At 42.5% G+C, this 12,066-nt stretch overlaps 1 protein-coding gene across 3 annotated transcripts in view; it reads left to right on the top strand.

The window, feature by feature from the left end:
- Window positions 1-12,066, top strand: part of PRKAG2 (protein kinase AMP-activated non-catalytic subunit gamma 2) — a 328,707-nt gene that overhangs the window by 270,975 nt on the left and 45,666 nt on the right. For all 3 annotated transcript variants that reach the window (XM_019530337.1, XM_019530343.1, XM_019530349.1), the window contains one exon: window positions 8,358-8,467. In XM_019530337.1, the coding sequence (XP_019385882.1) occupies window positions 8,358-8,467 (110 nt within the window). The remainder of the gene's footprint in view (window positions 1-8,357; window positions 8,468-12,066) is intronic.

Genomic DNA, 12,066 nt, shown 5'->3' with positions numbered 1-12,066 from the left:
CTGTCATTCTATCTTTAGCTGTGCAGTAATAGACCTTAAGTCTGGGCAGTAGCAGTAAGTCCAGCACTACTACTGATAATGATCACCTCAGTCTCCAAGGGAGAGAGAGAGGACTTTTGTCTGTTCAGTCATGATTTCAGATGTGGTTGGCAGAGCTTGGAGAATATCTAGAGAGTGTCTACTCAGTCCATAATTAAGATTGGTAACACTGCAACCAGTCCTTTGTCTGGACATACCGTGTGAATTGGGTCACGTCTTCAGCATAGTTTTGAACCATTCTGAAACTTATTTCTAGGTACGCTTTTACCTCTGAAAATTTTGTCTTGTGTCACAACTTATTGTTCACGTATGCCACTAAAAAGTAAGAATAGTTCAGACATGGTGATGCTTACTAAGGAAAGGACTAGATAGATGTGCATGTGTCTCGGGCAGTCTTGAATTTTACAGTGGGGGACCTCAGTGGAATACCTTGTAGCCACCAGCTCAGAGACTTTCTCTGTGCCCTGGAGTAATACAAGAGATATAACCTGATGTCATTTTACAATGCTTCTCATCTGAAATCTCCATGGACTACATCTGCCTCCCCCCCCATCCTTAAAAACATCTGAGCTAATACATACACTGTTGATCAATCTGGATGATAGTGAAGGCATGTGTGCATGTAGATAGCTATGTTAGCTCATCGTATTGTGCCATGTGATAGTTGCATTATGTGTGTAAATCACTAATGCTTTCTCACAAACAGTAAGAACTGATACCTTTTAATAATGCAGATAAAATTCATCAACCAATACGAATAAGTAAAAGGATTATTGCAGAGTGAAAATGAGAAACTTGAAGTATTCTGCAAGTAACAAGAAGAGGTTTAAACTTCCTGCCTATAATGAAACTTTTTAAAAATAAAAAAATTGAAAAATGTATTGAGTGTAATGAGCGAGTTAGATTTAAAAAGGCACCTAATCATGGTGATGCTGCATATAGCCTTGCCTAAGCAGGTGCTTAAACCACTAAACTGTTTGGTGAAAGGTGGGTGAGTCATTCTCTGCTAGGTGTATTTGGGGACTTGAATAAAGGGGTGTCTGGGTTATGAGCCCCCAAAAGTCTTCAGGCAGGATTTGCATGCTGACATGCCTCTTGCTCAAAGTGGTGGATGTACGACAATAGCAAGGTTTTCAAATATCTAGTTCCATTCTTGCCAAAGCGCTAAATGCCCAGGATTTCACCTGCACACAGACCTTAAGTGGGACTATATGTACCTTTGCTCTAATGTGTGTCTTGGCAAATTCAGATTAAAAGGCAAACATCCTCTTTTGAATGTAGGCCTTCATTTCTAATAAAGGTAGGTTTTTGCCTTTTCTTAAGAAGTTCAGTAGTAGAAACTCTGTACAGTCAGGGCATGAAATTTTCTGTCTCTAGCGCACAGGTATCAAAGATCCAGCCCATGGAGCCCTATCATTCAGCCCGCAGTGCTGCCTGTAGGTCTCAGACTGGCCCTGTGCACCACATACAGTAGATGCCAGCCCTATGTGCTGCGCAAGGTGCTGCACATGGCACTACACTGGACCAGCCCTGCATGCTAGATCTGGGGATGGCCTGTATCAGGCTGTAGACCAGCCCTGTGTGCAACACTCCCTAAACCAGCCCCTTATTCTGCATGTAGGGCTGGAGCTGGTGCACATGCTGCCTGCAGGGCCAGATATCTGTGTCTGATCCTGCCTGTTGACCAATGCTGAGCTCCTCATCTGGCCTGTGGGGCCAGATTACTTTGACACCCCTGCTCTAGTGCATTTAAATTGAGGGGTGAAGATGTTGTAGAATGCGCACAGACATTAGCAAGGCTTTGGCACTATTCTTCATGTATTTCCTTTGCTTACCAGTGAAAGAAAGATACAGTCTAAATCAAACTGTTATTCAGCTATATAACTAGTTAAATAATGCGGCTTAAGGGCTTGTCAAACTAGTGAAAGGTGTCAAATATTCAAGCTTGCTCTGTATCTGGTACTATTTTAATTACTTGGAGGCTAGAATTGAGAGTATATTTAAATTTGTGGGTGACATCAAGATAGGTGGAGTTGCGAACAAGAGGGTAAGATTTGAATTCCTCGATTAGGATCAATGATTTTGGTACACTGAAACAATGGTCTAAAATCAAATGAAATTCAGTAAGGGCAGATGCAGAGTACTGCATTAGGATAGAGCAGTCAAATTAAAGGCATAATCTTCTCCATTGTCTCCTGCCTCCCAGTACCACTGGAGCACTGAACTGTGCATCTTCTAACAATCTGATCCTGAAGGGCAGAGATGCATTTCTACTACAGCTGAATGTTTTCCTTATGATGACCCCTTAAAACTTTCATCAAACAAGTGGAAAATGCTCCTTGTGCAATATAATTTCCTATTTTTGAGCACTTTCAAAATCACAACATAAAAATGAGCTGTGGCTGAACACTCTGTGTACACATATTATAATTTTAAAAAAACATTGCCTCCAGCTGTAAGTGGTCATTATTTTGTACTGTACTAAAACTCAGGAGCTGCAGGTATGGGACAGGGCCCCAGTAAGCTCTTCACCAACAGAGCGGATGACAGCAAGCTGTCTTTTTGTTCTAACTAGTGTTTATACCATATCTGTACCTGAAACATCAGATGTACTATAATCAGTCTTTATTTTTGGGTAACAACCAAAGTACTCTAATTGGTTGAAGTATTAGAAATAACAAGCCTTGCTTTTCCCTAATTGAAACAACTGTATAGTTGAGAGGGACATTAGACAAGCTTTCAGGCACAAAATGTCCTTCCTTAAGTCTAGGTAGAAGCAGATATAACTTAAACTAAATACTAGTAGACTAACCACTTTTATTTAACTGTGTCATGCAGATGAGTGATCACTTAAAGGGGAAGAGGACAGTAAACTTTATAAAGCAAAGAGAAATTATTAGAAGCACTCACAGACACAGAACAGTTCAAACGAATTTACCTGATTATGTAAAAATGAGGTTTTCCAAAAGGGCTGAGGATTATTACCTGTGGAATACAAGGAAGGCAGCAGAGGGGGGACAGTGTTGAACATGTCATGTCCATCCTTCTTTCCCCCCCTCCCTCCCAACACCATTCTGGGAACCCAAGAAATATTTGAAAAATCAGTCCTATTAAAAGTAAATGCAAACATAAATTTAAATACATTTTAATAGCAAATATAATAATGAAATGTACATGAGATGTAAATAGCCAACAGCCTGGGTAGTGCATATCAAGTAAATGATTAAATTTCATAAAATGTGTAGTCATCTAAAGCAGAGATGGGCAATTATTTGAGCCAGAGCACCACTTAAGGAGTTTTAGTGAGCTGTCTGGGGGTGGCAGTTGATCCTATCCAGACCACCACTGGGAGAGCTGGGCCCTATGCTGCTCCACTGTGCTGCATCCAGGGCTGGCTGAGCCATGCAACACACAGACTCCCTTACTTGTCCCCATTCCCTCCTCCCCACCCTGGTTTCTTGTTGGCTCTGTGCAGTCCTGGTATTGTGGTTTCTGGCAGCTGGGCCTGCACAGGATGGGGCATGATACAGTGCATAGAGTAGCCGTTCTGCCTGCCCGCCCACCATGATGAACTACCGCATCGCACTGGGAATGTTGGGAGTGACTGCACCAGGCCGAGTTCCCCTTCCTTCCTCACCATGCCCAGCATGGATTAGTGGCACCAGCTCATTTCGGTGGGCAGGCAGGATGGCTATTTGGCTACTTGGCATGAACCCTGTCGCATGCAAGCCCAGCTGCCGTGCCAGAGCTGCGCAGTCACACCACCACCAGGAAGCCGGGTGGGAGGGATGGATGGAGGGACAGGGGAGGTGGGGAGGAGGCTGTGTTGTCTGTGTACTGTGTCGCCTGGCCCCTGCCACAGCAGAACGGAGCAGCATGGGGCACAGCCCTTCCTCCTCAGGCTCCTGGCAGCGGCCAGTGGGCTGGATAGGATCAGTTGATATTATGCCCATACCTGATCTAAAGAAATAAGCTTAACTTCTGAAATAATTTAAAATTAATTTAAGTTCTGAAGTATTAAAAAGATTCTAATGTATGGCCAGCCTGTTGGGCAAAAGAACCTAGGTTTCAAATTTAAATTTTAAGAGTGATTATCTTCATGTGCAGACAAGCTGTTCAGCAAGAACCACAGTTCAAGGCTGAAGAGCAAGGACTCTGAGGGAACCCAGGTTTTTATATTCTGTTACCTGGACTTGCTACATTTAATAAGTCCATATTTTAAAAATGTTTTTAATAAGTTCTGCTCTAATTTAATATTTATGTGCCTATTTTATCCCCTGTTTAAATGTGTTGTCCTAAACCAGGCCTAACTGACATAGAAGTAAATATGTTCTGAACAACCTTTAGCGTACCCCTTTTAACCTGCTGCTCTGGAACTTTCTAAAAGTATCCCAAACTCGGGCATTCCCTTGCTGTCTTTCTTAACCAAAATTTGGTCACGTTCATGTAAACAAATGCTAGACTATATTAGAGCCTGTTATAGTCTACCAGAGCAGTCTCACTGGTGGGACACGAAGGTCATATAGGTGGGACTTCAACTCATTGCCTGATTGAAAAAATCAAAGTTGTTTGCACTTCAAATAGAGGAATCAACAAATATCTTGAGCAGTGCAGTTTTGTGGGGTTTTGTTTTTATCATGGGACCAGGGTTTTTTGACAAAGTGGGTGGTGTGACTTAAAGTGCAAAAGGTTGAGAACCGCTGTACTAGAGTAAATACTAATGAGCATAAAACCTTTGTTGTTGTCAATGATTAAAACCATGGTTTTTAATGATGTGTTATTTTCAGTGTTAAGTTATACGTTTTCGTTCCCAGGTCTATTTCCTGAAGGTGTCGTATAGGTTTTCCTTAAGGACAAGGACTGTAATATGTGAGATGGGGGGAGGGGGTCTGTTCTGTGTAAAATATTCTGGTGACTCTTTTCTGTCCTTTATCATTTTTTCTGTGACAATCTTAGTTATTAATAAGGGCTACACAGAAGTTTTTATAGATTTTATCTTGGAAGATTAATATTCCAGGTGTAGACCATCTCCCCCTTCAACATTTTTCTTGGTAAAATTATGTTTTTCTTTAACTGGAACTGAAGTCAAAGTAATATATACATGAAATTCTAGTTTATAATTATAACCTAAAATTGGTTCATAATTAAAGGTTCTGCCGTATTGTGTTTGGACGAATGTTAGGCCATCAGATCGCACTATTTTTCAAAGTGGAGATTTGCTGCTGAATCTATTATTTTAAGTACAATGTTAAGTGTTTTTCACAAGAAACTCTTGGCCATTTTCTGGAGTATGTCTTTAAAAGAACTGTTGTAAAATTCTGCTGAGAATGGCTTTATAGAAAACACAACCCTTCAGTACCGTACTCTTACATCTGTGTTAAACAAAGTGATGGTTCTCAAGCTTCTCTTTCAGTCTCCTTGCTCAGGCAGTCCCAATTCCTCCTCACCCTATCAGTCTTTTCCTATCCACCCAATGTACCTCACTCAAATTTCCCTGCTTTGGGTTTTTTTGTCCGGTTCTTTGTTTGCCTAGCTATTCTGAGCACCTATCCATCTTCTCCCAGCACCTTGCATTAGCTTCCAGTCTCTCTCATCATACCCTGCCTGGTCATTGCTTCCATCTCCTGCTCCCATTCAGTCCCAGTCTAGCTTGACGCCATGTTTCAATCTGCTTGCTTGCTTCCTGCCCCCTCCTTTTTCTCCTCCCTGGTCTGGCTTTTATCTTTTCTGTATTTGAATGGGAGACCTTTTTTCTTCCATGCTTTCTGAGTGCCAGCAGGGATAGGATTGTCAAGAACATGAGGAGAAAGGGGTCATTCACATCACAGGGCCTGATTTCTTAGTCATAAATCAAAGCCTAGCCTGACCCTGGCCTTCAGGGAGAGTCTGATACACCTTTAACCGAGTGCTTAACTTCTCTGTAGTTGTGACAAATGTTTATCTGACACTAGCTGATCAGCTTGGGCAGGCTCAGTGGCCCCAGACTCTTGAGAATTGTGCTACTAAATTTTGGCAAATCTCTACCAAGTATCAGGTGGTTAGCTGTGTTAATCTGCGGTCAGGTAGATGGTAGGGCAGGGTGGCACTTTAGAGACTGCTGTGCATGTGTGAACAGCAACATTTTCCAAGGCACATACCAGCTAAATAGGATGGATTTTTCACAGACAAGGCAAGAGATTCAGCCTTTGCCCACAGGCTCCTGACAGATGTTACACTTAAGACATGATTAACCAGTTAATCACATCTTAAGTAGTGACCTGGCCACACGCTTAATCAATCAGATCTCTTTGAGCCTTTCCTTTAATGTCTCTGAGGCACCACAGACTAAACCATTTGGTAAATTTCAAGTACCTCCTCTAGAGCAGTGGTCTCCAAAGTGGGGTGCGCACAAGGTGATCCAGTGGGGTGCAGGAAGAAAATATTAGAACTTCTATTTATATAGATAGGGGTGCGCGATCAAAGAAGTTTGGAGACCACTGCTCTAGAGCACAGGGATATCAGACCTGTTCAAAGGAAAGGTCAGCAGGTCATTTTAACACTGGGGCTGGGAGGGAAGAGTTTTGCCTTTGTCTGTTCTTTCTAACATTTGAACCATTTATAATAAAATTTTAAGTCTGTGCCAGGCCAAATGTTTAAAATACTGCTAAGTTGTATGAGCATCTTAGCATTATTGGGAGCCCTTTAAGGATGATGAGGGGTGGATCTGGGTGGGTATGCAATGATGCTGTTACACCTCCCAACCACTGCTGTTCCCAGCTGGTGCAAGCATAGTGGGCAGCTCCAGAGCTGGTCCTACCATACTCGACCCACAGGCTTCAGGGACCAGCTCTGTGGGTGCCAGGCTCAGGCAGGAATGGTACTGGTGGGCACACAGGTTCTTCTTTCCAGTGCCTGATCCCAGCCAACAGAGCAACACCTGTGAGAATAGCATGGGCAAAGAGCCTATAGGTGCTGGAAGGAGGAGCCCACTCACTGCTGCCATAATCCCCAGCCAAGTCCATCACCCTATGCAGCTGATTTTTGCAGTCTCCATCTGGAATAGAGTAGGAACAGCTCTGGGCTCTCCCCCATGGCCAGGAAAGCTGGGTACAGTGGCAGCAGTCAGGTCATCTTTGTGCACCTGCTCCTTGCCTGGCACCCCAGGGTCTGTGGCTGACCTAGAGGCTTTTGCCCTGCCTTGCACCCAACACCGCCCTCCCCCAACCCTCCCCAAGGTCTAAAGGGCAGGGTGCCACATCCCCCTTTATTAAATCCTGGATCCACCTATGTAACTATTACTTCACTCTTTGATATTTATCAAACATGTCTGCTAGTTTTTCAGAGAAATGTGTACCCAGGAAACATGAGATAACACAAAATTACCATCCTAATTGAAAAATAGTTTGGATAGACTTAGTGGTTGCTTACAAACATATATATATAAAAAAAGGCACTTTTCATTAAATTCTGTGCATTCCTGCACTAGGCACAGCGCATGCCCAGAAGAGGTATTGTATTAGCTGGACCCAGCTTGCTCAGCATCTGTATGGATCAGGTACTTTAGTGGGTCTTTTTTGGTGCTTTTATCTAATAGCTCAGGGGGTTTCAACCTTTTTAGGTCAGTGTACCCCCAGCAGCCGGTTGAGAAGCCAGGAGTCCCCTGGCAGCCAGTTGGTGGGGGGGACCCCCGGCAGCCAGTTGGTGGGGGGGGCACCCACAGCTGATGGATGGGAGTGCTGAGTACCCCCTGAGGCCATCCCAAGTTGAAAACCCCTGAAATAGCTGATTCAGCTGACTTTAGATAAAAACACCAAGAAGGCCCACTTAATCACCTGATCTATACAAATGCTGCAGAGCCAGGTCAAAGTATTGCGCTGCTTCTTCCAGTAAAGTGTGTTTTGGGTTTATTTTTCACCACATCTGTTAGTGCCCAGTGGTAGAATTTTTCCAGAATAAATCAGTCCATCAGTTAGGTCTCAAGCTATAATTTACATGTAGGTATAAACAGACTCTTTGTTTATGTAGAGCCTACAAACTGTGAATGTTGTTGGCAAAAATTGGTATTTTAACTATTATCTCTGGCAAAATCCATTTCCACTAAAGAAGATCAGAGTATATATTTTACATTTGGAATAAGTAGTGTGAATGGCAAGATGATTGAAAACAGGAAAAATTGAGATCAGAGTCTTAGACCATGTCTCCCAGTCTGAACAAATTTTTTCAGGATATGGCTTTTGCTGTTCGTCTACTAAATGTTGCCTGAATAAGTTAATGTGTGTATTTCTCATATCTTTTGGAAGAATAACTGTTAAAAATGTGTTGTCCCTTTTCTCTCGCAGCACTTGAAGAATCTGAAAGTGACATTTATGTGCGATTCATGAAGTCACACAAGTGTTACGACATTGTTCCAACAAGCTCCAAACTTGTTGTTTTCGACACTACGTTACAAGTGAGTACTCCACTTTCAGTTTGTTTTCATTCTGACCAGTTGTCTTTTAACTTTTGTGCACAGACTTCATGTAGTATTCAACGTTTTCCATAATGCTGTCAGTTGGGAGCAAATAGCAGCAATATATTTTTGAAGTGTTAACAATAAAGTTTTCTGAATGTAACGTTTTTTCCATTTGCGCAGGATGCAGCTTTATATGTATGTCACTTGAAGGCTTTTAGCTATTGCCTCAAAATGGACTAGGTCCTTTTTATGGCCTTTCTCAGAGGGACAAGCAAAGAAATGCCAGTTATCAAAATATTTATTAATCTTTTGTGATTATATAGGAGAGTGGCTGTTGTACAGAAATTCAGTGTTGTGATTCTTGCCTTAGAGTGACTAGACAGATCAGGATTTTCATAATCCAGCAAATTCCTGAATCCTAAATCAGAATGAATTTGCAGGGTTGGCTTATTGATTTCTTTGTATGAGTTTAGTTCAGGGGCAGGCAAAATGGTATATCCGGCCGGTGGCCAAACTCCATTTCCCAGCAATCTCTGTCCACATCTCTGCGGCCAGTTTCCACAGAGACCCCAGTAGCGGCAGTGCTGCGATGGCGCAGGGCCAGGGTTTCCACGGAGACCAGCCCCAGTAGTGCTGGCAGGGCATGTGTGGCTGAGCAGGGAGCTGCGTCAGGGCCAGCGGGGCATGCGGGAAGCAGATCACAGCTCTGCCGAAGCTCCTGGCTGCCCTGCCACCGCCGCAAGATCCCAGCCCCGGAGCAGCTGCACACCCTCCCAGCACTGCTGGGGCCAGTCTCCACAGAAACCCTGGCCCCATGCTGTCATGGCCCTGCCACTCCTGGGACCTCCATGGAAACCAGCTGCAGTGATGTGGGCAGGGACTGCTGGGAAATGGAGTCTGCCATGGGTCCAATCTGGCCTGCGGGCCAGACTTTGGCCACCCCTGGTATAGTTGCTCTTAGAAAGCTTTTATTTTGCATTTTTTGTTTCTGTCATCTAGTAAAAGGTAGAATTACCATTCAGAGTTTAAAATTGATGCTTGGATCCATTTGTTAAAACAAGTTCTCTTTGTTCCAGTGAACTTCAGATAATCTGCTTTAACTGTGCTTTTAGGGGTATAGGCCCTAACTGCATTTATTTATGAAAATGGCACAGTATGCTTGATGAGAAGGAAAGTATAATCCTCATTCTCATGTGCATTTTAGCATGCTGGGTAAAGCATTTGTTTAAGAAATCATAATTGCCATGTTTAACATAGAAGTCAAAATAGTGGGTAGGATGTTTGCTTCTTGGTTTGGGAATTTCTTCCCTCATAATGTCATCAGACTGAGTTTGATTAACCTTCAGAAAATGCTCCGCAAATAGCGTATTTTCTCAAGTTCACTCTGGAGTAAAATTTAGGACGGTTGGGTTTTTTTTGGGCAGGGAGCGGGGCTTCCCAGAGTTTGGTCTGCTTTTCAACATCTGTTTTGTAATTCAGCTAGGGAATTTCGGAAATAGGAATACGTATTTTAGATTTTGCATAGAATCTGCTAACGGTAACTTTTTCATGAGGTCTTTAAGCCATCAAATACTATGCATCTTCTACATGCACAACTTTGTGATCATAAGTTTATCTGTTCTGTCTGCAGCTTGTTGTTGGGCCACAGTAAGAGGTTGACAGTGATGCTAATTTTGCTAGGGAAAAGTAACTTGCCTAATGAGGCAGACAGTGTAAAACTGCAGTGTGAGAGAATGATAAAGCAGTTTTCAGACCACATTTGGTATATTTGGTTGGATTAAAACTGAAGAGTGTTGCTGAAAACTTTTATTATTGCTAGTCTAAGTTCCAGTCTTGTGAGGCATATAATGCCTCAAGACTCCTGTTTGAAGTCAGTGGGATTTTCAAGTGCTTGATATTTTTTGCTGGATTTGTTCCCAAAGAAAATTAATATTCCTCTGACTTCCATTTATTATTTCTCTGGATTACTAAGAGAAAGTGGTGCCTCTGCCACAAATCACAGGAACATGTGATGCTTCCAAATATACTAATACCTTGTGCATAAGACTTACTAGTTCAGTAAACTTAAGTAGGAGACATGAAGGCTGACAGTTATTTTGCTTATGCCAATGTAATTTGGGAACAATCAATGGAACTATAATGTTGGATACTAGGTAAGGAAGAGAGAAATCTGAGTTACATCACAGTAACTATAATAAGTTTAGTGTTTTGCAGTTTGAGTGGAGGTTCCCTTGGAAGAATGTTTTTGAGTAGTTTCTGTAGCTTTGATATCCTGTCTCCACCTACTGGTTAGAAATGACAACAATCAGTCAAGATGGGTTTGAGTTAGATTTCTGATTTGGTGGTATGAATAGTGTTGCTAATAGCACTGGACAACTGTAGATATTTTGATGTAATGCATTAAATGGTAAGTCTCACTTCAGACGACTCCTTTTAAACATTGGGAAAAAAACACCTAAATACAAAAAGGCCAACAGTCAGCAAGTATAAATATACCTAGATATCTAGGATGGATTTAGTGTAGAGACATGTAAACAAAAACAACTGAGATTCTCAGCGGCAAACTATGAGATGATACTACAGTAGACCTCCGATTTACACGAGTATTGCATTCTGGGGGAATTTCATGCAAGTCGATTTTGCGTAACTCGGGACAACTTTCCCCATAGGAAATAATAGAATAGTGAGGGGTTGTGTACCCCGGACATACTTTAGTCATAGCTTTTTTTCCCCCTTGTCTTGGCAGAATTGCCTTTAGGAGGCGCATCTAGTGTCTCACCTATGCATCTTGAGATGCCGCTACTGCAGTGGAGGCACAGCTCCGTTTGATTCCGGCTGCAGTCTTGTGGGGTGTTTGCGTATATATGTGAATTTCACGGGCATTCACATATATACATGAATGACATGCTTCTCGAGGGGCATTTTGCAGACCCTAATAAAAAAATTGCGTAAACGCAAGAAACGTAAGTTGGACTGTCGTAAATTGGGGGTCTACTGTACTGAAGTTTTGTTCCTAAAGCTCTCCCAACACGAGAGGCACTTAAGGCCATAATGTTTTCCAGGAAGATTTTTAGCAGAAGCAATGTCTGGCAGTAGGAACAGGAAGGGGAGAGTTTACCTGGGTGTTCTGTGATGGGGAATATGTGGTTCTGTCGGCCACTCACGCACGCCTCCGTTCGCAATACCATGGAGCATGAGTGGTTTACAAAATTAGAGGCCCACCAGGCACTTTGAGTTGTGAAATCTCCCAGCTCCATATGACTATATGTGGTTCAGTAAACCTTTGTGACTAGCAAGTCGTATAATAGCTAGTACCTCCCAAACTCTGACTGTCATATGGCTTGTATATACAACTGTTAAATGAATTTTCTACTCTCCTGCATCTGACGTTTGCCAGGATTTCCAAGATGACAGCAGCAGAGACTTGGAGAAACTTTGGGGCCTTTGATAGCTTTTTAGTTTCTGTGGAGTAAAGAATTCCCACTGTCTCAAGGGCAAGATATGTACAGTATACTGTATAAACAAGAGTGCTTAACTTCACAATATCCTCATTCACAAGTTCGAAAATGTCAGAGTTAAGGTCACCCGATGAGGTC

The sequence above is a fragment of the Crocodylus porosus genome, unplaced genomic scaffold (assembly GCF_001723895.1).
Source record: "Crocodylus porosus isolate Cpor-Errol unplaced genomic scaffold, CroPor_comp1, whole genome shotgun sequence".
NCBI lineage: Eukaryota > Metazoa > Chordata > Crocodylia > Crocodylidae > Crocodylus > Crocodylus porosus.
Note: the sequence above shows the minus strand (reverse complement) of the source record. Positions and strands in the feature narration are given on the sequence as shown.